The sequence below is a fragment of the Mixophyes fleayi genome, chromosome 9, assembly GCF_038048845.1.
Source record: "Mixophyes fleayi isolate aMixFle1 chromosome 9, aMixFle1.hap1, whole genome shotgun sequence".
NCBI lineage: Eukaryota > Metazoa > Chordata > Amphibia > Anura > Limnodynastidae > Mixophyes > Mixophyes fleayi.
Genome location: NC_134410.1, coordinates 114208129 through 114233541, shown reverse-complemented (window position 1 = coordinate 114233541; position 25413 = coordinate 114208129). Strand labels below are relative to the sequence as shown.

At 42.0% G+C, this 25413-nt stretch overlaps 2 protein-coding genes across 4 annotated transcripts in view; both read right to left on the bottom strand.

Annotated features, from left to right (window-relative positions):
- The window catches only part of PHYHD1 (phytanoyl-CoA dioxygenase domain containing 1), a 276211-nt gene extending 268235 nt beyond the window's left edge, over positions 1-7976 (bottom strand). Inside the window, exon 1 of the mRNA XM_075185070.1 lies at positions 7597-7976. The gene's annotated coding sequence lies outside the window, so the exon portion shown is untranslated. The remainder of the gene's footprint in view (positions 1-7596) is intronic.
- G6PD (glucose-6-phosphate dehydrogenase) lies at positions 1494-25369 on the bottom strand. 3 transcript variants are annotated; one of them, XM_075185042.1, is made up of 13 exons: positions 25120-25369; positions 21573-21709; positions 12359-12396; positions 10681-10789; positions 10068-10285; positions 8842-9000; positions 8569-8694; positions 8401-8494; positions 6585-6771; positions 5489-5724; positions 4728-4804; positions 4546-4638; positions 1494-3328 (listed from the first exon to the last, which is right to left on the bottom strand). In XM_075185042.1, the coding sequence occupies exons 1-13, from the start codon at positions 25352-25354 to the stop codon at positions 3238-3240; spliced, it is 1800 nt and encodes a 599-aa protein (XP_075041143.1). In that variant the 5' UTR covers positions 25355-25369; the 3' UTR covers positions 1494-3237. The 3 variants fall into 3 exon arrangements, with proteins under 3 accessions (XP_075041143.1, XP_075041145.1, XP_075041144.1); XM_075185044.1 differs by lacking the exon at positions 25120-25369 and adding an exon at positions 24583-24734; XM_075185043.1 differs by lacking the exon at positions 25120-25369 and adding an exon at positions 24297-24420.
- Between the last annotated feature and the right edge of the window lie 44 nt (positions 25370-25413).

Below are 25413 nucleotides of genomic sequence, written 5' to 3'. Positions count from 1 at the left end.
GAATGAAGGTGGGGGATCAACAATACAGAATCTCCGTTTGTGGATAATATTCTTTTATACCTATCTCAACCCCAAACTTCTATCCCTGCCTTATAATATATATATATTTATTAGTCTTTTGGGTTACTGCTAGATACCCCACCGCGCATCAAAGCTGAGATCCAATCCACCATTGCACCACCGAAAAATTTAATATCTGGGAATATTCATCACATCTTCTGATGATTTTCTTTACCATGAAAACTTTCCTCGACTGATTTCTACAATAAAATATGACCTCATTACTTGGAGAAAATACATGGTCTCCTGGCTGGGGGGGATAAATTGTAATAAAAATGAATCTTCCTCCGAAATAACTATACCTTTTTCAGACCTTACCGGTTAAAGTCCCCCTTGACTTTTAAATAATAATAAACAAAAATTAATAAGACTAGTAAACTACTAAAATTAATTAAAAAAATATATAAATAAGAATAAAAAAGCGATTCATGGAAGTGTACAGTAAATGATCTATTTTGTGGTTCCATATAAACGATAGTAATCATAGCTGTAAGTTCGCATGTATGTATATATATATATATATATATATATATATATATATATATATGCCAACTCATACCGGTCAACAATATGCCAAGCTCTAATGCCACAATTAGCCAGTCCTAATTATCCTTCGCACTGAAGGGGTTGAAGCAAAAAAAATAATTTAAAGTTCTGTTTTAGAAGGAATAAAGTAGATTTTTTTTTGCGACCCAAAATTAAAAATTGTGCCCATTTGTTGTGTGGGTGATATCCATAAGAAAAGTCTCTCTCTCTCTCTCTCTCTCTCTCCTACAGTCTGCCAGCTACTCTTAGCCATGGTGAATGAGGCATGGTTCATAGGCACTGTGGTTACGTTACAGTAGTGGTATTGTACCCTACTAAATATCTAACTCATCTGCGGGATGAGTAAATGCATATAAATAGGGGCAGTAAAATATATGATTTATAAACAGGAATTCCAGATACAGAAAACAAACCTCACCAAGGGCTTTCCTGGCATTTGCTGATATAATCAACTAAAATCCGATTCCTTAGTGAAGCTTGAAAGTGCAGGCGGCTGCCCACGCCAACATCGCACCACCAGATGGCATAAGATCACCGGACAGTCCGCTGTGTATAATATATACCACCAGTAGGAGGTTTGTTTGGATCACTTCCAGGATGAGGTATTACAAGAAGAGGATCATTTTACAGAAGTAATGGGCCATTTGTAACACTCAGCTAGCTGTCCTCATGGAGGATACTCTGAACAGACTACACGGAGCCGGGGGGATCATGTACCAAGCGCTAAGCAGATGTCTGCTATGTAAAATTGATAATAATGCAAAGATGAACACTGAACTGAACGGTAGAGACGGTGCTTTGTTTCGGCTGATGAGCCGTTGGTTAGATCCAACAAGACAAGTCCTATGGAGTGGAAATTCAAGTAGAGAGAGGGATATACAACATGGTAAATTACATCCTTCACATCATGTTTAATAGAGAGTGAAAAGCAGAACTATTATAATAGCAACTGAACACATACTTCCTGTGTCCTGACATCATCATTGTGGCTTTGTCTGTTGGTAGAATAATCAAGTTATTTATAAACATTGTATTCAAATGCAAATATAAACAATGGCAACCAAACAGCAATTAGCTTTAATCTGTGTATAGCAAGATAGGCAATGAAAGGTCTGATTGCTTGCTGTGGCTTAATCTTCAATCTTCATAAACAACAATCACTCTTTTCAAACAAGAATTTGTATGTGTTCAGGGCTTGATTAACGGTTCAGGCTGCCCTGGGCTAATCCGTTCCTAGCATCCCCTTGTCTTCCACGCAGTGGCGGATCCAGGACGGGGGGCGATCGGGGCAAACACCCCCTAGCAGGGGCTTGCTGCCGGTGGCTGCACACTATGTGCAGGTCCGCTCGGCAGTTACAATGTGCTGCCCGGCTACTCTGATTGTGTTTTAAACACAATCAGAGCAGCCAGGCAGCCCATTGTTACTGCCGAGCGGACCTGCACATACTGTGCAGCCGCCGGCAGCCTTAAAAGTCAGAAAGGGGGCGGGGCCTAAATCGCTCACAATTTTGCCACACCCCCAAATTTTGTTCCACCCCCCCCAAAAGTCTGGTTTCCTAGGCTGCAGCCTATTGGATAATCAGGCTCTGTATGTGTTACAAGCTGCCTACACACAGACTGATCGGATCCATTTTCAATTCGGCTACACATGCGATATGACCAATTTGGACATAAGCGGCCGCCCAGCTGAATACCAAGCGGCAGAGTGAATTAAGAGCAAATCACGGTAGGGATCTCACTCACGGTTCCTCCAAGTTATGTTCCTGGTTACAATCTTCACTCATTTAGAGGCGTTAAGATTTCTGAACCTAATTGTGGGTGCAGTGCGCACTCTGGTGCCGTGCGAGACTCCTAGGGAACTTCGTTCTTAATTGAATCTGCCCCTAAGTGAACCCCAGGGCAATTGGCCATCTATATGTTTTGGGAGGAAGCAGAATTTGGGTATTAATATACATAATAATGAAGGCTAGGAGGTGGGTTGGGGACAAAAAGGCAAAAAAACACTCCTGGTAAGGATCACTAAACGCTATAAATATAATTTCCACTCAGTGATGTGGATTCCCTATAGCCCTATATGTATTATATAAAAAACACCTCCATGCAGGTAGACATGACACGCGCCGCCGATAAGGCCCTAAACTGCCCCATAGTATAAAATAAGAGTTAGGCCACTAAAGACTCTCATACTGTCAGGGAACTACAAGCCCCAGCAAGCCCAAGAACTGAGGAATTATAGGTATAAAATAAAAAAAAATACACGTATTGACCTATATGCATGAAAGTATTTACTATTTCACAAATATCAAAAGAAAAAAACAAAAAAACTGCCACAGAAAGCCTGTGCCACACTGATTAAATTCATCAGTGAGCCCACAAACAGTCCATCTGATCTACAAGGGTATACAGGCCAGCTCTAGGAACGAACCTTGTAGTTCAAGAGAAGCAGGCGGAAAATAACAGGGACAAGGGGTGATGAAATGTAAACTGGCGGCCGACTTCGCTAAATGCTGTAAGATTTTATGTGGTTGTGCTTTGGTCCCCGAAGTTTTCGGATGTGGCTGTTGATCGGACGCTGGGGAGTCGGGTGACATTGCAGAATCTTCCGGGTGGAGAGATCTTCAGGGAAGCCGATCACAGTTTGTTAGGATTCACCCATTTATAGGTTCCTTCATATCGGAAGCCAACGCTCTGCATCAACATATCTCCCTCCGGGGGACCCCGGCTGAAATAGAGACAAACAGAACAACCAGAACAAACAATCATTCAACAGGTTTTCAGCATTAAAGAGGTAAGTGGTCGACAAGGGGGTAAATACTATGATGAAGGAGGGATTGTAGTTTTGAATTAACTTTTTAGATGCGCTTAGAATCCATATTTTAGAACAGTATACGGTTATCTCTTAATGAGTAAAGAAAAGCAAAAAATAGATGTGGTTTGATTAATTCCGCAGTAATATGTTCCTTTTATAGAGTACAGGTTATGTGGGTTTTTTTTGCATTTTGTGCGACTTTAAATTAAAATGGAGGAAATCAATCTGTACGAACTAAACAGAGTGACTATTAAACACTAAAGAAAGCATAGAAAAATATACATTTAAGGAATAAAAAATTAAGGACAATCACTAGGATTTTTGATACAATAAGATATAATTTTGCATGTAGCTGTTTCGCCAAAGACATTTTTGGCAACTGTTTCAGATCCCTCCACTTTTATGTTATATTTCCCAGATACTACTCAGGAGCAGTGCTCAGAGTGGGGCGGTATGTGCTGGTATGACACAACAGCATTTCTTCACCCCACTTCTTCACAACCAGGGCCGGCGGGAAGCGGGGTAGGAAATAGGGAGGGGGGGGGGGGGGGGGGACAGGGAACGGGGAACGCCATGCCAGAGAGGTCTGCTTTCCCCACTAATGCTGGATCCGGCGGGTGGTGGCGACTTTTTCCTCCAATCACACTGACAGTGTCAGGTGTGATGACATTACGTCCCGACACTGTCAGTGAGGAGCGGCGCAGTGAGTTGCCAGGACACCGAAGAGAAGAAGAACAGGAAGAAAAGAAGAACAGGAAAAAAAGAACAGAAAAAAAGGTCATAGAAAGTAAGTAGAGAAAGGAGGGGGCACAGTGTGATATGATATGAAGGGGGGCACAGTTTGATGATGTCACTATCAAAATCCCTAAACTCCACTTTGAAACGTTAATTTTAAAATGGAAGTTCCATACCAGCACTTCTATATTTCTACTTTAATCTCTGCTTATTTACTAAGCGGCGGTTCTGACTAACCAACGATTCTCAGCGCTTTGCCATTAATTGGCAATTTTATTAAAGGCCAAGTCCATCGGGTTTTGTCTGTAATAATATAGAGGAGTTTCTGCCAGCTCCTATGGAACGTTATGAAGCTATATTCCTTTACATTAACATGTTGGAATTCTCTTGCTCACCTCCCATATTTGTAGGGCAGGGGTTTGATCTTCTCCTTCTCCAGCTGGTGCAGGATGGGAGTGAAGATTCTCCAAGCCTCCTTCAGCTCATCACTGCCATAAGGAAGTAGAGACCAGTTATGGACAAGGTCAGAGGTACTTGGCCACCTCTCCATTATAAGTGTCATATACACAGGACTTACCTGCGTACAAAGTGCATCTGATTTCCACAGAACACATCCAGAATCAGCCTCTCATAGGCGTCTGGCAGCTTGACATCCTGTCGGGTGACATACATAGGAGTTATCATAAACCTTATAGACTTCTTGGCGATGGAGGCGACATTTGCAGGTTACAAATCATCCTGTATTCCATCAACTACAACATTTACAGTGTGATGTATAATATTGGCATAATGGATCTTTTCCCTATGGAAATAACAGGAAAGCCCAAAAGATCAACTTTACTTTGTAAAGCGGTTTGTTAACATTCACAAGGGGAAGTCTGGTTTACGATGATTCTATACCGGTGTTGGGCATAGACAAACCGAGGGAGGTGGGGTGGGGGGGTGCTTTCCTAGTGCCTGTAAACCCCCCTAAAAGCCTGGGGCACTGTATAATTGAGGTGGCTGGACCCTGCTCCCGCTTCACACAGCTCTGCTTGAAAAGGGAGAACTGTGTGCACCTAACAGTAGCCCATGTATATTATGGGGATAGGAATAGTTGGAGAGCAGCCAAGCACTTTCTAAAATTATAGCCACGCCCCCATGCATGCTGGTCACACCCACTGGCGGTGTGGTGTGGAAACCCCTCGCTACAAATCCTGCGTTTGCCCCTGTTGGGACTGCGAAGTACATTGTATTTAGAGTGATCTGTTCTACACAAACCATGGGAGCACTATGGATATTATACCTGTTCTGTATTTACTATGATTTGTTCTGTACAAGTTGAAGGGGCCAGGTTACCTTGTATCTGCTTCCATAGGTTAGGTCTAGCTCTGACTCCTCGGGGTTGAAGAACATCCCCGGCTTCTTGGTCATCATCTTAGTATAGACGGCTTCATCTGGCTGCACTCGTATCACCAGCTCGTTCCTCTTGCACTGTCCTTGGAAGATATCACCCGGAACTTCACGGAATTGCAGCCTGACCTCAGCCTTTCTCTCGTTCAGAGCCTTCCCGCAGCGCATGATGAACGGAACACCTGGGGCACGGGAAATACTGTTTAGCGACAGGGCCGACTGTAGTGGTTGACCATGAACCATTTTAAAAAATTGAAAGCACAAGAAACGTACAGAAATCTTAGGACATGTTGTATCACTCACACATGATTATAGTTTTTCCCAAAATGTAAGACAACTGAAATTAGAATTAAGAGTTCTATGTAAGCAGGTACCATTTATCTTTTCTTATTCTCACATATAGAGGCTTGAGGACATCTACTCCTATAAATAGGGCATGTGTTCCACAAAATAACTTGTAATAACTCTGTAACCTCCAAGACACATTATGAAGGAGATATAAAAGTGATCCCATGGATCGGTCACCCTTTCTGTAAAGAAGTTATTACTTACGTTACCTATCAGTTTTCCTCCAACTTCAAAGTGTTTCCCCTTATCATAGTAATCCTCTTATTCTTAAAACACTGCCCCTCCCTGAGATCTATTACTACTTAGGATATAACTGAATGTTTATCAGATCATCTCTGTCCTCTCTCTCCTAAAGCTGGACATATTCATGGAGGTAAATTTATCAAGCTGCAGGTTTGAAAGGGTCGAAGAGTTGCCCATAGCAACCAATCAGATTCTAGCTGTCATTTTGTAGAATGTACTAAATAACTAGAATCTGATTGGTTGCTATGGGCAACATCTCCACCCTTTCAAACCCGAAGCTTGATAAATTAACCCCTTGATGTCTTTCCTGATCAGTTTTGTAATGTAGCCCATGAACCTTCTTAATAGCCCTTTCACCCAATTTTTTGGTATTTTCTGTTTTGCAAGCAGAACATCCAGGACACTGTACAGTCACCGATCAGACACAGAGGAACTAGTGCAACCTCCTTACCATCCCATCGCTCGTTCTGCACGTACAGGACGGCAGTGGCGAATGTTGGGGTGATGGACCCTTTGGGTACTGTGGGGTCATCCAAATAGCCCTTTTGCGCCTCTCCTTGCCCCTCTGGGTTCCCTACATATTGACCCAAAACAATATTGCTGAGGGACACGGCGGGCACACACTTCAGTACTTTCACCTGGGAAGAGACCAAGGCAGAATAAAAATGCAGCCAAGACATCGTTCTAACAGGTAAAGCATTAATTAGACATGTGCAAGATTAGATGCAAAAATATGGCAGCTCCAACACAAACATTTGTCATCATCTCCATGGCTTCATTGATATAACAAGAACTTTCTAAGGAGCAAACTATTTCCCATGTATATGCTGAAATCTAAAATTGTAGTTTCTTCACTATAGATATCCATATCCTATTTAGTGGAGGCAGCTTCAATCCGCAGCCCGTCCTCACGTAGATCCTCTACAGCAATGGTGGGCAACAAGCGGCCTCCTATGAACCCTCTCCTGCAGCCCCCAGCTCTTGCAGACGTCTAGATCCACAGGACAAGCGGTGTGCAATGAAGAGCTGATTGGAGGAAGCCTCAGCTCCATGTATCATGTGACCGCAGAAAGAATTAAGAGTGCAGATCAGGGCATAATAGAAGATTTCAGAGCAGCACCATGATGTGATCTCCTTTATTCCTCTTCAGGAAACACCCGAATCCTGACTGATGAGGTAAGTGCACTTTATGGTGTAGTAGAGATTAATGGGAATTAGTGGCCGTTAGTTAGTTAGCAGTTATTAGTTGTTAATTAGTAGGGGAGAGCATGTGGAAGGGGTTCTGAATGATGTGAGATCAGGGGACAGGCGTGTCATGAGTGGGTCTAAGTGATTTCAGTGGCCACTGGTGTGGCCCTTGAGGTGTATCAGGTTGCCCATCACTGTTCTACAGTATCATAGTAGCATTCTGTTTAATATTCATTTAAAGCCAGGATTAATGGATTTACCATGTAAGACCATACTTGCCAACTTTTCCTCGTTGGCTTCAGGGAGACCCCGGGGGAGGTGGGCGTGTGGGGCGGGGCTTGATGAATCACATCATTTTGGCACCGCCCCCTAAACGATTGTCACAATTTTGGCCAATTACAGCAGGGGGTGGGGCTAGGATGACAATATTTGCGTCATTAAGCCCCGTTCCCGCCACTTATCTATTGTGGGGACGAGATCCGGGAGGTTGCCCTGCTCTCCCAGGAGGTCTCCCAGAAATTAGTGTGTTTTCCGGACATTCCGGGAGAGTAGGCAACTATGCGTTAAAGAAAAGCAGCTAATGAATCTCTAGAGACTGAAGTGTATTTTACATTTCTGTCTCCATTACTGAAGTCATGTTGTCTTACCTGTCAGTCTTTGATTAAATCCTGGTCTCCATGAAAATGGCCGCCTTCATAGGCATCAATACATGGACATAGGACACAATTTCTGAACTGTGTCATCATGCCACAGATGGTGAAGCCAACCACGTCTTGTACTGGCTCAGCATCAGGGAGAATGCCAGACTCCTCAGGGAGTGAGGGAGACCACCCCTATTTCAGGGAGACTCCCTGACATGCAGGGAGAGTTGGCAAGTATGAGTTAGACTTATCCCAGCTGTATAATAGTTACAGCTTACTGCCTAGAATTACGCATTATAGTTTCTGTTCAGTGCCAATTGCTGTGATCATTTAGTATTTCCATTAATCATCCCTACTACACCCTCCTTACTCTTCACCCCACGGTACCTGGGGTGTGATGTAATGCGCTACGTATAACACAAACAAACAATACATTACCTTCTCATCCCGCACATCATCCGAGTTAGTGGACACTGGCTTCTCCATGGCCACTAAGCACATCATTTGTAGCAAGTGATTCTGCATCACGTCTCTGGATAATAGAGAAAAAGGGTAAGCCCACAGCTACACGGACTCACAGAGAAGTTACAATGACGATATTTCTACCTGATAATTCCAAACTCATCAAAGTATCCTCCACGTCCTTGTGTGCCAAACGGTTCTTTAAATGTCAAAACAACAGAGGCGATGTGATCCCGGTTCCAGAGTGGTCCAAATATCCGGTTGCCAAATCTAGAGAAAGTGTGAAAACGGTAAAATGGCACAGGTTGGTTTTAGACAAAGAAAGTAAGAGAGAGTGTCCACGGCCCCCAGGGGTCCGTCTCTCTGTTTCATAAATAAAGATGATATACAAAAGACATGTCAGAATGTCGGTCTAACCTGAGCACCATGAGGTTTTGCACCATCTCTTTGCCCAAATAATGGTCAATCCGATAGATTTGGCTCTCCTGGTAGAGTGAGGAGATGTGCTCAGATAACTTGTTTGAACTGTCCAAGTCCTTTCCAAAGGGCTTTTCCACAATCACCCGATTCCAACCGCTGCAAGACCAGAAAGAAAAATTATTATTATTATTATTATTATTATCATCTTTTATTTGTTAGGCGCCACAAGGTTTCCGCAGCGCCGTACACAGTACAAACAGTAGACTATACAGGGTATAACAGTACAGAACAATAAACAAAAAGTACCAATACTTCAGAAACTCCAGGCAGGCAGATGTAATAGACACGGAGCAGAAGAACGGGTAAGGAGACAGGAGGGAAGAGGGCCCTGCTCATACCAGCTTACATCCTAAGGGAGGGTAAAACAGACCAGGCACAAGAGGAGCCAGTTGAGGGAATGGGAGAGAGGGGAGAATGAGTGGAGGAGATGGGGGTTAAGTGGATGGTTGATAGGCTTTGAGAAAGAGGTGAGTTTTGAGTGCACGTTTGAAGGAGCACAGAGTAGGAGAGAGGCGGATGGAGCGAGGGAGGTCATTCCAGAGAAGGGGGGCTGCACGGGAAAAGTCCTGGATTCTGGAAAGGGAAGAGGTGATCAGAGTGGAGGAGAGGCGGCGGTCATTGGCCGAGCGCAGGGAGCGGGCGGGAGTGTGAATGGAGAGGCGGTTAGAGATATAAGGGGCAGTAGAGTGGGAGAGAGCCTTGTAAGTGGTGGTGAGGAGTTTGAAAAGAATTCTGTAGGGGAAGGGGAGCCAGTGTAGGGCAAGGCAAGAAAAAACAAAACAAACAAAATATAAATGAAAAACAGAATAGGAAAAGTAAACAAATGTTGAAAAAGACAAAACAAGGTAATATAACAATGATCATCACTACTACAACATACATGCTCATATTTCTACCAATGCTGTTGAATGTCTCATGTTATGATAACGCAACAGAATATACGTCATTGTTGCCATAAGAGTTATCATGAAGTCTTATCTGTTATCTTTAGAATGGACCAGTTATCCCCTAGTACAAGCAGTGACAATGATCTGTCTAAAACAGAACTCCCGACATGAAATGTTTATTATACACAGTTGTAAAGTTTCACCTCTTAATCCTGGTGCCCTGTAAAAAGGAATACAGACAATACTTACAAAGGATAAGAAAACAGAATCACTTACGTTGTGTTCATACAAGTCATTCTGATGTTCCGAGTCACGTCATGGTACACACTGGGGGGCACTGCTAAATAGAAGAGGCGGTTGGCTTTTGCCCCATTGGGCAGTGACTGCAGGTGCTGATCAAGAGCTTTGAAGGAAGCTTCATCGGCGTATTGTCCAGATACATATGAGTTCCTCTTAAAGAATGCATCCAGGTTCCTGGCATCATTGGCTGTAACCTGAAGCACATAGGGAATTAGCTGTGTGGCTAACATTCTAAAACATTGAGTGACTTAGGTCTACCACAAGGTGGCAGTGTAGCATGAATCATACTTTTTGCAACATATGCTACATCTTAGGCCAGTGTTGGCTAACCTGTGATACTCCAGGTGTTGTGAAACTACAAGTCCCAGCATACCCTTCCAGCAATAAGCTGCTATATATTGGCAAAGCATGCTGGAACTTGTAGTTTCACAAACATCTGGAGTGTCATAGGTTAGCCAACACTGTCTTAGGCATTCTAAACAAGCAGCAAATTAAATTAAAGCATGCACACAGGTAATGGTCCGCATTGACATAAGTAACAGAACAATGGCAGGTGTTGTGCTTAGGGCCTCCCCCTGCGCTGTATTACCTTGAAGTACGGCTCGCTTTGCTTTCGGATGTCCTGCACCGTCAGTTTTGAACGTGCGAAACCCACTATATAGGTATCTTCAGGGAGGAGCCCGTCATTATACAGCCACCTGCAACATAATAAGACAGGGTTCAATCACAGTATTTATACACCCATATTTTAACTGCCTCGTGTAGGACTCGTGCATGGAAGCCTCAGCCTCGTCTTGCCGCTGTCAACTCCCCACAGCAAACTGTACGTAGCCGGACTTTATATTGTAGTAGAATGAAATACTAGGGGGAAGGAGAGAGACACAGGCTGGAAAACCTATATGGTAGTGCAGATAGTAGGGATATAGAGCTCAATGTATGTTTACCTGTCAAATCCTATAGTCTCTATGAGAAACCCTACAGGCCTGCAACATACGACAAATCCTTTGATACTGAGCGGGAAACGACATTGACTTTTTTGGTCTAAAAGGGGGTATTCAAATGACCGCAAATTTTTTTTTAAGACCGTGTTGTCATTTTAACGCTGTTTTTTAGCATTTTTGAGCGGGTTAACTTTACCCGCGATTCAATTCCATTTTTAATGCTCCATTTTTTTTCATGAAACGGTCCTCTCACGCTCCAGAAGAAGGTCTATTGAAAGTATAGGGTGTGCGAGAGGCAGCCGCGTTAAAAGCTATTCAATTGTTTCTAAACGCGGCGCGTTAAACAGGAAAATATGCTATTTTATCTCGCACCTCTTTGGGGTGTGATAATAATAAAAAAACCTAAGAAAACTATTTGAGATCATGTAAGAAGGAAAAAAAAAGATAAACTATGTTTATCAGTAATGCCCAACATGTTAAAGTTGATTTTCTTATGAAAAAATAAAAATCACACTAATTAAATAACTAATATTTATGTATGTTGTTGGTACAAATATGTATGTACTAATGTGTTTCAACATGGTATAGATGATCTATAGAAAAATATAGTTTAATAAAAAAAAAATATGCTAAAGAAAGTACTGTAATGTAGATATCATAAATTTATTGATATTATCAAAAATTGTAATGCAATTTATGTACGCAAATGTATGCCAATCCTTTTTTTTGTGCTATAAATGACTGCGTTAAACACTCCCCTTCACTCCCCTAAAACCTTGCAAACACAATGATTAACGCGCAGGGGCAGCGTTCCCTCTTTGTCAATTGAATTGCATTAGTTTTTATGCTGCGTTAACCAAAAATGGTCACTATAGCAGTTAAAAACCAGAGTGTGATTTTTTTTTTCTTTAAACGCTGGAAAACACGGGGGGGGGGGGGGGGGGGGAACAAAAAAAAAAAAAAAATTCCGGTCAATTGAATACCCCCCTAAATGTCACACATACACAAAAACCTTTAAAGTATAATAATAATAAAAAAAAAAAAATACCATTTTTTATTTTTTAATTGTTTGTGTATGGCCGATTCAAATCTTGCCAACGTCGTTAATACAGTAATTTTTAATAAAATAGAAAGCCATTGTGAGTGCAGTATATAAGGGTGCATGATTGTATATATCAGACCCCCTCTCTATAAATCAACCATGTGACCACGTGTTTTAGTGTAAGCCAAAGGCTCAGGCCGAGATGGGGAACTTACAACATCTCCCAGAGCTCTATGTGTATGGCCTGTCTAGAACAGCTGCATGAATGTGCATCTTATACTTACCATAAGGTTGGATAGATCTTCTTTTTGGCCAAATCTCCCTGTAGAATAAACAGAAAATAAATGACTACAGGAGACTGATCTCTTTACCAATATCATCAGCTCTTCCATGCACAGCCAGCTACCCCGCTCTGTACAACACATTAATATACATTCTGTATGACCAAGGTTAGTGGTTAAACAGAAGAATAAAATCTATATAACCTGAATGTGCACAAACATGCATTCAGATTACACAAACGTTAGTCATCTCTCAATCTCATTTTAAACTGCATGTAAAAAATGAAATACATCCGAGAGCAAATACAACGACGTAGCGGGGGGTCAAACACAGTTATTTCCTGGTCATCTGAGGACACAGCGTTGGGGGATCACTCGCCAGAACATACGCCAACAGGTTAGATATCAGCAGCTGAAGCAATGGGGTTTAGGTGCCGCCGCTGTCACATTGCTCTAGGCATTGTTACCATAGAGTCCGGCGCAGCTTCCGGTGTCAGCCAATTTCTAGAGATCTTGATAAAAACAACAATAGATTTTGTAAGGGGCGTAGTACATTTTCCCTTCTGTAACCAAGATTCGCATGTCAATTCTGATGTAGTTTTGTATTATTCAGGAAACCTGCCTGCCACAGCACAGTACCTATACATGTGCCAATCACATATATGCCCATATTCTCTTTTGGGAAAAGCCCTGTAAGAATTCCTCTGCTTCTGCTATTGTAGAATTGCAGTTCTAGCTGGAAATGTCCATGGTTGTAAGGATATAAATGTCACTTCTAAAGCCCTGCCTACTATTATTACCAATTATTTATATAGCGCCACTAATTCCGCAGCGCTGTACAGAGAACTCACATCAGTCCCTGCCCCATTGGAGCTTACAGTCTAAATTCCCTAACACACAGACAGACAGACAGACAGACACAGACTAGGGTCAATTTGATAGCAGCCAATTAACCTACTATGTTTTTAGAGTGTGGGAGGAAACCGGAGCACCCGGAGGAAACCCACGCAAACACGGGGAGAACATACAAACTCCACACAGATAAGGCCATGGTCAGGAATCGAACTCATGACCCCAGTGCTGAAAGGCAGAAGCGCTAACCACTACGCCACCGTGCTGCTCATCAGGACGCGTTTCGCCGAGCCACGACCCCGCACTCCTACATCCCCCTCGGGATCTCCCGGAGACTTTGAAAAGTTGCCAGATATGCTCTAAATGCACTGTCCCATATAAAGTGTGCCTGGTAAGTAAAAAACAGCCTCCCATTAAAAATGGTCAAGGCCCCATCGCTGAGCGGTGAGAGCACTATGTGGAGAGCAATGCTCTGCAGCTCCACACTATTCACAGACCGCCCACATTGGGCAGCACGGTGGCTAAGTGGTTAGCACTTCTGCCTTACAGCACTGGGGTCATGAGTTCAATTGCCTTATCTGTGTGGAGTTTGTATGTTCTCCCCGTGTTTGTGTGGGTTTCCTCCGGGTGCTCTGGTTTCCTCCCACACTCCAAAAACATACTGGTTAATTGGCTGCTAACAAATTGACCCTAGTCTCTGTCTTTCTGTGTTAGGGAATTTAGACTGTAAGCTCCAATGGGGCAGGGACTGATGTCAGTGAGTTCTCTGTACAGCGCTGCAGAATTAGTGGCGCTATATAAATAAATGGCAATAATAATAATAATAATAATAATAATAATAATAATAAAGGTGCTCTCACCACTGTCATTCTCATTTAACTATTTTGTCCCACAAAACGCATTTGGACAAAAATAAAACCAGTGCTAGTCGGCCATAATCAACAAGGAACTCCCACAATCCACCCAGCTCCATCTACCAGAAGATGCGCAGTATCGCAGCTCCACAGTCAGTGCTATCTAGGCCGTCTGATACATACACTTTCCCATAATACCCGGTGCAGTCGCATACAAATCGGTGGGTTACTTCACTAAACAGCATTTGCGCCACAGGCTGCACTTATTGCCCATCTCATTCCTTACTTCTTCCTGCATCTTGTCACCTGTATTATTTTGATGTGGACATTCCATAAGAAGCAACAAGGGGCTAAATTTACTAAACTGCGGGTTTGAAAAAGTAGGGATGTTGCCTATAGCAACCAATCAGATTCTAGCTGTCATTTATTTAGCACATTCTACAAAATGACAGCTAGAATCTGATTGGTTGCTATAGGCAACATCTCCACTTTTTCAAACCCGCAGTTTAGTAAATATACCCCATGGTCTGGTTTTCATGCTGCCAACTGAACTCCAGCAACCCCATGACCAGGATAGTAATATGAGGGTTTATTACATAAGAGTTAAACTGAACACAGTTAAAAGCAACAATGGATTTATTTTCTCTTTTAGAAAAGATACAATAATGTGTTTGTTACACTTTTGAAAGACTTCTCTTTCACACAGATTTTTCAGTTTACTGTTGTTTTATCTATTTTGCTTGTCTTCCAAATCTCTGCGACAGAAAGACAACATAAGTCTTTAATACATGTTGCTTATTTTTCTAAAATCTAATTATAAGTCCTGTGCAAGCTAATCTTATTACGTAATGCATGCATTTTTGTTCAAATATATGTTAATAGCACCTGGAAAGTTTGAGGTAGAACCATTTAAACAGCCATGGGGTCACCATACAAGATTGCTCTATGATGAATCCATCTATACTCTGATCATTCAATTTACAAGCAGCTTAAGCACTTCAAAGTTTAATTTTACAAACATCAATAAAAAGGTTTGTCCATGGGGATACATGGGGGGGTAAATGTATCAAGCTGAGAGTTTTTCCCGCGGGTTTGAAAAGTGGAGATGTTGCCTATAGCAACCAATCAGATTCTAGCTACTATTTTGTAGAATGTACCCAATAAATGATAGCTAGAATCTGATTGGTTTTTCAAACCCGCTGGAAAACTCTCAGCTTGATACATTTACCGTACGCTATGAAGTCCATACTAGTCCTGATCCACAATAATGGGAAAGGTGTAATTAGGAATGGAGTAAAAAAAATATATAATATATACACACACACATATATATATATATATATATATATATATATATATATATATATATATATATCTATAATATAAATGCTTAGTGGCGTGTGTTAGTCTGTGTGTGTGTGTGTAAAAAATAAAACCAAGCTGCAGCGCCACCTGCTGGGCGGAGTTATACACTGACCTACTAAATTCTTAGTGTGTGTGGGGGAAAAAACTCAGAAAGGGCTGAAATTTGGTATACTAAGATGTTTTTAATTTGTTAATTTAATTTGTTAATTGTTAAAAGTGTTTATAAAGATTTTAAAAAAATATATATATATATTTCTTGAAGGAGAAGTGACAGTTGGGAGTGGTTGGTGGTTGCCGGGGGTGACAGTGGGGAGTGGTTGGTGGTTGCCGGGGGTGACAGTGGGGAGTGGTTGGTGGTTGCCGGGGGTGACAGTGGAGAGTGGTTGGTGGTTGCCGGGGGTGACAGTGGAGAGTGGTTGGTGGTTGCCGGGGGTGACAGTGGAGAGTGGTTGGTGGTTGCCGGGGGTGACAGTGGAGAGTGGTTGGTGGTTGCCGGGGGTGACAGTGGAGAGTGGTTGGTGGTTGCCGGGGGTGACAGTGGAGAGTGGTTGGTGGTTGCCGGGGGTGACAGTGGAGAGTGGTTGGTGGTTGCCGGGGGTGACAGTGGAGAGTGGTTGGTGGTTGCCGGGGGTGACAGTGGGGAATGGTTGGTGGTTGCCGGGGGTGACAGAGCGATAGGAGTGTGATACTCATGACCGCTGAGAGAGATCCCTGAGTCTGGATAGACATCTGGATAGATGTGGCGATGAAAATGAAGGATGAGGTGATGGAGAAGAATGATGAGGTGGTGACATGTGGACAAAACCACGTTAAAAAAGAGCTCTTGCGTCGGGAAGTAACGCTCTTCCCCTGAGGAGGCCTGGGCTAGGGCCCAAATGCATGACAAGAACCTTTTTAACACCTTAAGTAGCTTGATTTGACTAGAATGCATGAGTATCATGCACGGGTTAACATATATATATATATATATATACACACACACACACATTATATATTTATATATATAATGAAGCTGCAGTGCCAGTGTCAAGGAGATGTATACAGAAGGATGGCTATAGGTCTCAGACAAGCCTGGTACCCACACTGTAATAGGTTAGTCAGGACAATCTGCTGAGTAATTCTGACAAAAACTAGGAAATGTATTGACTGAAAAACTGGCTGAATCACCAGAACACAGCATTTCCAGTTGTGTATGTAGGAGGAGTGTTCTGTGCCGAAAGTACTGGTTTCTCTATACAATAGCCTACACATAATGGAAAGCTGGAGAGGGTTTTTGTATTTAATGTATAATTTGGGGCTAGCATTGGGCTCCCTTCTGTATGAATTACCGTTGAACAATATACAGCGACTGTAGAGTTTTAATTGTGAACCTCAATTGCAGAAGACAAACAAAAGCCTGACACATTATTACCCGCAATTCCCAGATATAAACCCTTTTCTGTATACGTTGGGTTAAATTGAAAAGCGTTTGCTTTATAGCTTGTTAATCCTGCAAAAGACTCTATAACAGAACCTACGCCAAGGATGTCGGCATAATGCTATTGACTATTAAACTGATCACGGCAGGGGCTCCTACCAGAGGTGAATTTATTTCTTTATAAAATAAAGTTAAAACGCACACGTAGCTTTTTTAGTCTAAAATCTTATGCATGAAAGAAAGAGGTGGACGTACGCAGGTGTCCAAAATACAACCAGAAATGTAGGGTGTTTAAATAGCAAGGTCTCTGTACCCCCCCCCCCCCTTCCCCTGACTCCTCTTTGCAAAAGAAAATTTTATATGAGGACAGAGTTTATATGCATGTGGGGTACTCTTCATACTCAAGGAGTAAGATAATATGCTTAAAATGATATCCACAGCAAAGAGCATGTTGAATCTAAATCAGATTGTTCACCTGTAAGTGTCAATTTATCAGTTATGAGCTCATCAGCTGGAGAGAATTAACTACACTGCATGTTTTGCATGTACAATTAGCTCTGCTTTATTAGTTACAAGTCCATATCTATATAGCAAAAATCACGTATTACAGAAAACTACGCCCCAAAAGGTTTTAACCACTCATGCTCCCTTTACACAGATCTTGCTACATTTTCACACAGGAATACTCCCCAGGGGGGAGTTGGCTTATCTCCTGTGCTGCCATATTCAAGGTCATGAGCATAGTTCCTTGCAAGTAATGAATAACTCCTACAAACTAGCTGTATCTAATCTGTCTTTAAGCTATAAGAGAACATAATGGCTATAAGGTAACAAGATGGCGTCAGCTTAGCAAAATCACATTTCTCAGAGCAGTATGGGGAAAGACATATATGAGGAGAAGTCAATTGACCGCGTTACTCGCAAAAGTAACGCGGCTCTCACACTATTACCGTTAGTACGGTAATTTCAACGCTGATTTTTGCTCGCAGCTGTGAGAGTCACAGGGAGAACCCTGCCTTAAAATGACCGCACTAACGGTAATAGTGCGCAGGCCGCATTACTTTCACGAGTGACGCGGTCAATTGAATCCCCCCATAGGATAAGAAGAATTGCCAGAGAAGTGTTACAATGCAGCTACCGCCAAATATTACTAATAAAATAAAATATATCGCATTGGTCCTTTGCAGCTTTCTGCATTTGCGTCTCAAACACATCTATTCTATAGAGTTATATACCCTGCCTCTCATAGGCGATGTGCTCACACTGTATGTGGGAACGGCAGGATGTTGTGTGTGGATCATCAGAGAAGAGAGGTTGCACAGTTGCCCACTATGTTGCTACATGGAAATTAAGCAAGGAATTGTCTTCCTCTATTGTGTTCCTCTAATGTGCACACACAAAGTGACACAACTCTTAAGCATCGCTGTGCACAAATGTAGTGATCATGCAATCAGGGAGGTCCAATGACGAATCTGCCTCATTTTCTTGCAAGTTCTACAAAACCCAACGAATCTAAAATGTTTCTAGTTGTTGCAACCTGTAATTAATTTATTTGTTTTTGCAAGGTCATGAAACAAAATACAACCAACATTGTAGGGAACCAAGCAGAAATATAAGGAATAGACCAGCGTAGTAACGCAACATCCCAATGCAGGGGTATTACAAAATTAGCCACAGTGACTCACTAGGAGGTTTTTAAGAGATGGAGTAATAAAAAGATAAAAGAAAAGAAGAAGAGAGGAACAAGAATAACAATGGGGGGAGATAGAAAAGTGGAGTGGCTAATTCCCTGTTAGGAGATAAAATAAGAAAGGAGGTAAAGATAAAGGTCAGGAACACAACGAATAATGTGAAATAACAAGAAAAGAGAATGGGTGTTTAGGACGATTTTAGGCTTCAATCCCGCAGGTGGGAACATTGAGGGAATGGAGGCAGGGGGGCATCTGCCTCCCGGGCTGTTTCCATAGTGTGATACCTTGGGCTGGGTCACCTGCATTTTTTTTACCTTTAAAATAGGTGCTGAGTTGAGCCTTGCACCCCGGGCTGAAATTTGCTAGCCATCCCCTGAATGGAGGTATGTAATGGGCAGACAAGCGCTTTACAGCATTAGGCAGTCCTCTGAGGGTGTGACCACGCCCCCTGTCCGCTGATCTACAGGGAGGCAGTGACAGCTCTACTGGCGATTGTTAGTGAGGGCAGGGCAGCATAATGCAGGACATTATGTGAGGAGGGGGATAGAGGTTAGCAGCAAGTCAGGTAGTGGAAAGATCAGGGTCCCCCAACAGTACAGAGTAGTGACAGGTGACTCCCAATGCAGGCAGATTTTGTGTTCCCATTAGCATACCTGCCAGCAGTCCCAATTTTCAAGACACACACAAATATATATATTATTATTATTATTATTTTTTACACTGATTGGACAAGACATTGAGTGAATCAGTTTTCATGAGCTTGCTGAGAGATTTAGGGTCTGAATATTTTGGCATTCAAACAATTATCTCTTAATTGCTTTTAGTGCGTTTTGTATCATAATTTACAATAGCAATAACTGTATTATAGCTCTTTAGGAATTACCAAACTGCACATTAAAAATATTTTGTCTCTTCATTTGTGCACTTTTTAATATTTTACCCCAGTTTTCCACCCCTAGGGCACTTTTTCTTAAAATGGAGCAAATCTTTCGCGTTGAACAATTAGCATATTGCTTAGGTTATTTATTCAGGGTTATATTTCCCATGGCATCAGCCACTGAACTAGATCTCCCATGTTTCTTGGTGGTCACTGTTACGCTGAGCATCTTGGGATTAGTAGTTCGGCAAGAGCCGGACGATCCTCACTTAGCTTAGAAGTCAGAAAAGCCCTGTTTAGGTGCTCAGTACATGCTGCCATATTTTTGCGAGTGTCCTTCCAACACGAGACGTTAGTGATTAGGATGTGTAAGTAAACTACCATTACAGAAGAATTCTATGCTCTGTCCTTTACCCACCACTATGTAATATATACTGATTATACCTCACGTCTGTAAGTGACTTATGCATACACAGAGTACAATTTCTTCATAAATTGATCACTTTCATAGCAATTTACAGAGTTAGAGCATAAGGACGATTATAACTTCCCCTCTCTTTTCACATGGATATTGCCCCATGATTATATATTGCAATTCCAAGGATTACTTCACCAATTCGCTGTTCAAAACTAATTAGAATAGGCTGAAATATCCACTTTTAGTCTGCCACGATTAACAAGCCATTTTGTGTTTGTTTTTTTACAGTTGTTTTATTTTTACCCCCCCATTCAAAATCAAATTAAAAACAACAGCAAAACCTAGTAATAGGATAAGCTGCTTATGAAAAAGCACAGAGCAAAACAAATTAAAAGCACATGTACTATAATGTGTTGTTTGAATGCTGTTTTTTTCTGGTGTTTTCAGAGCTTAACCCCAAAAAAAAATCCCGGTGTCCAGGCCCTGACTAAACACACAGGCCTCTATTAATATATTATACACCTCTAGCAAAGTTAACTAGAGAGACTGAAAGTTACGTACCCAGATAATTTTTTACCTAAGTTTTAAAAAGCAAACACATCTCCGACACAAAGTGTGGGCGGCCATTACGTGGGCCCCAACTAATTTATAAATGGAGGATGGAGCCTGTCAGTTCACGGAAAATTAGTACTAACGTTGAGGGCTCATGTGCAATTAACATTAGCTCAATCCACAAAATGGCTAACTTCACTTTAACGAATGCATTACCATGAGAGAAAAAGAAGGGACAAAATCCCAAAGCGACCAATAACATGTTTGCTTTCATTTATCTATCAAGCACTAATCAAAGTTATTATTGGATTGGTTGCTATAAGTTAGAGCAGATCTGTACCAGGTTATTAAAGAAACATCACAAATATATGGTTTGAGTGTATTATTTTAAAAAAATCAAATCAAATGTTCCATCATAATCAGCCTCCTTATCTAATTTGCTTTCTAGTAATGTGTTAGTCTGCATTTCTCTGTATCTAATTATATATAGGAGGAGATTTAAAGTTCAATACAAAATTCAAAAGAACGCAGCCTATTCACTAGTAACCAGAGCTATAACATGGCTGCCTACACTATGAGGGAGATTCAATGCAGCGCGAGGTGCAGATGAAAATTGCCTCCACATTCAGTTATGCACATTGCCATATTATTGTAAGAAATCTCTGCTCATTTTTCTGCGCACTTCTATGGGACGGAGATTTCAGCATGAACATTGAGCGGATTAATCCGGAGACACATCCCGGTGAACTGAATCTCCCCTCATGTGTAGCAGACAGGTACCCACAGAGTTAATTTAATTGAAATCACTGGTTATATGAGCCCAAAACAATCACTCAGTCCAATCAGGATGTAATTAACCTGCGATTTTGATTCAGCTGAGCATTAAATCCTGTGAACAGAGAATTGCACTGGTCAGAGTGTGTGGTGATTGGAGGACAGGAAACACATCACCCTTAGCAAAATGCTTTTTCATCCTGCCCGCCAATCATGCCCAGTTTGTGTTGTCAACTTAAGCCTGTAACTATTAAAAAAAAAAAAAAAAAAAACACAAGAAAAGAAACCATATACACAGACAGCAGCATAATAAACAGATGGTGCATTAGAACATCAGACTAAATATAATCAAAACTATGTATATTTTAATATAGTTTACAAGACATAACTCTGCAGTGGACGTGATAATGGACTTACCGATGCACCAACAACAATGAACATGTGTGTCTGCGATTGCTGAAAATCCTCTTCACTGTACAGTTCCTCCCTCATTATACCACACACCTCCGACCTGCTCAGGTGCACCTGCTCCTGGGAGGCACTCATCTTGTTCTCTGGAGGGGGAGAGAAGGGGTTACCACTGGATACCATATGAACACACAAATATATATTTATATACACACACTATAAATAGGTATTGCATTTATTGCAATGGGACCTTTACACATATAAACATTACAAGATTGCAAATTTCTTTGCTCGGGCAAAAATTACCTTCAGGATTTGAAGCATCTCTTTTTTACGCTAGGCTGCAGTGCTTTGACTTTTCCTTAGTTCCGTAACGTGTCTGTAATGTGCAATTGCAGGTATGTTTTTGCACACCTAGGGCATCAGAATTTAAACACTTGTTTAAAGGGGACAGAGCAGAGGAACAAAAATGTCCCATGATGATTGGTAATTATGGTGCCAGACGAAACCCTTTTATAAATGTACCTTCGTGTTTAAATTCACAATAAACAGGAGATACGAGAGAGTTTGGCAGTCTTTCCAAGTGGGGAGAGTGTATAAAGTATAACTGGTGACAGGAACATGTTATCAAACATTTAGAGTGGTTCTCAGCAGATAGGGCAGCACTGTGGCTCAGTGGTTAGCACTTCTGCCTCACAACACTGGGGTCATGGGTTCAATTCCCAACCATGGCCTTATCTGTTAGGAGTTTGTATGTTCTCCCCGTGTTTGCGTGGGTTTCCTCTGGGTGCTCCGGGTTCCTCCCACACTCCAAATATACTGGTAGGTTAATTGGATGCTAATAAATTGACCCTAGTCTGTGTGTGTTAGGGATTTAGACTGTAAGCTCCAATGGGGCAGGGACTGATGTGAATGAGTTCTCTGTAAAGCGCTGTGGAATTAGTGGCGCTATATAAATAAATGGTGATGATGATGCAGGCACTCAGAGTAAAACATACACAAGGATTATTGATTAAGAGACTTATGCAATAATATGATGCAGGTTTCACCTTCTTTTTGATTGGCAATAATTGCTCACATCCCCAAAGTAGACATAAATCTGACATGGGCTAATTAATGCATTAATAAAAAGATGGTCACCCCCCCCCCAGTGTGGTAAACTGCCTATAAATATATACAATTTAATATGTAGTGTTGAAGCACAGAGATAGCGACAGACAATAAGACGACCAGGTGACACTTTCACCTCTGGTGACCTGTAGCTATTACACTGCTTAGCACTGGGTCCATATGAAGGGTTAAGCAGTCAGTGTTGCCAGCAGATCAGACATGCTGTGGCAGGACCGGTTGGGTGTGCTCTCTGTACTGTATGTAGGGGCAGCAGCAGTGCCAAGGTACATACATACTGCTGCAGGCTGACAAAAGCTGAAGCACAAACACACAGCAGGTAAGACCGTGTCAGCATGATACAGCAAATGGCTTCAACCTCTCCCACTCCCAGGTACATATTGATGTTAACCCATTCAGTGCTGGAGCACAGCTGTGTGACCCGTTCACTGACAGACCCAACATTGCAGATTGCCTGCTCACAGTGTGTAGACACTGATTTAAGCAAGTCTTGTTACATAACCCCCTATTTCTAATATAATCACTATGCAATCTCTTGCCTACCTGCCACGGCTGTAAGTCAAGTTCTTCGAAAAGCTTTGCAGATGAACCCTTTAGTACTATAAAATGTTGTGTAATATCATAATCATGATTTATTTATATAGTGCCACTAATTCCGCAGCGCAGTACAGAGACCTCACTCACATCAGTCCCTGCCCTATTGGGGCTTACAGTTTAAATTCCCTAACACACACTCAGGACGGATGGACAGACAGGACAGACTAGGGTCAATTTGTTAGCAGCCAATTAACCTACCAGTATGATTTTGGAGTGTGGGAGAAAACCCACGCAAACACAGGGAGAACATACAAACTCCTCACAGATAAAGCCATGGTTAGGAATTGAACTCATGACCCCAGTGCTGTAAGGCAGAAGTGCTAACCACTACGCCACCGTAGTGGTTAGTACCATTTGTGCTATATAAATAAAAGCATGATAATATCTCCCATAGTGATGTTGTAGACCCTTTTAGGCACCTGCAGTATATAACTTTTTCTGACAGAGCATCACTGTCTCTTGGCTTCCTAATAATGTCTACTTTTCACCATACTTCCCCATTTTAGTCAACCCCACACTTTTAGGATTCATCATGAACACAAATACAAAGTAACAGAGAATCACTTTCTTTGTACTTGGATTTTTTTTCAAGTATTATTCTTCCACAGAAAAGAAATAATGTCAAAGGCTACAACAATACATGATGAAGGTATTGCAAATACTGTAGTCTTCTGTAACATACAGTAGTGTCTTAGTTCCACACGTGTTGCATACTCATGGAAAACATGCATAGTTTTGAATGATCTGTGGTTTTCTGCACACACTTTCCCTCTCAGGGTGAAGTACACAGTGTTAAAGGCTGCAAAGATTGTGGAGAATGCGTTATTTAGGCCAGCAAGCTGGTTTTCTGGTCTGTACAGTGATTATCTATGTCTTATTATCTCAGATATAAAATGGCCTGATCCATATTTGCAAAGAACTCTCTCAAAACATAAAAACAGACATGTATCTGTTCAATAATTCACTCCACCCCCTCCATACACTGACATATCTGGGTCGGTTACTCACTGGGGTGTCTTGTGCGGTCTATAAATCAGGTTATCTGAAGATGAGTCTCTTTGCAGGGTCTGTGTGTCCCCTGGATGCTAGAAGCTCTGTGTATATGTGATATAGGCGGATCTAGAAGAAGAGGTTGGTATTTCCCTCACTACAATAGCTGTGCTTTCCACACCCTCTCCCCCATTCCACTCCCTGATCCTGCATTCCCTTGCTCAATTACCCGGCCCACAACTTCATTCTCCTCCTCTAGCATTACAGCATCTCTCTCCCCTCCTCTCTGTCATCCATCACTCACCTGATCGCTCTCTCCCTTATATATTGGTTTATTTAAACACTCCTGATGGCCAAAACCTATGATAAAAGTGCTGCAAGGGACAGATCACTCCTGTGACCTGTCTCCCTGGCTATGATGAGCAGTGTGTGCCAGCCTCCCTACAAAGTATACAGAAGACACAATATTGATAGTCATTTGCTAACATTGTATATACAACAGATTACATATTTAAATTAAACATATAGCATCAGTATATATATATATATATATATATATATATATACACACACATTATTTATTTACATATATATTATAATAGTATATACAACAGGTTTAGTAAACCAGTGGCTTTACAGGTGTGGAACTACAAGTCCCAGCAGTGCCACCTTCTGCATTGCAGGGTATGCTGGGACTTGTAGTTTCACAACTGCTGGAAAGCCAAAAGCTTCCAAAATACAGCATAATGCATATATTTCCAGCAAGAACTATAAAGCGTTGTCTGTCTGTACATGTACAACACGCAGGAGGAGTGTGAGGATCCTCCCCCCTCTCACTCACCCACACTGGGTCTGCTCCCCATTTCTGCCCACCTGCTAAGCTCCACCCACCACCTGGGAGCCTCTGTCCAATCAGGGAGCAAGCGTTTCATCTGTAGGCGGGTCGCTCGCCGTGACGAAGGGTGGATCTGTCCTCGTGCCCCCTGCATGGGCCAATGAGAAGACGCGTAAGAAGCCAGCGTCCAATCAGGGGCGAGCAGACCAGGCATCAGGAGAGACTCTGGCATGATGGACATGATGAATGAAGCGGCTGGCTTGCCCCACTTCCGTCACGCCGCAGAATGTAGACCATGCC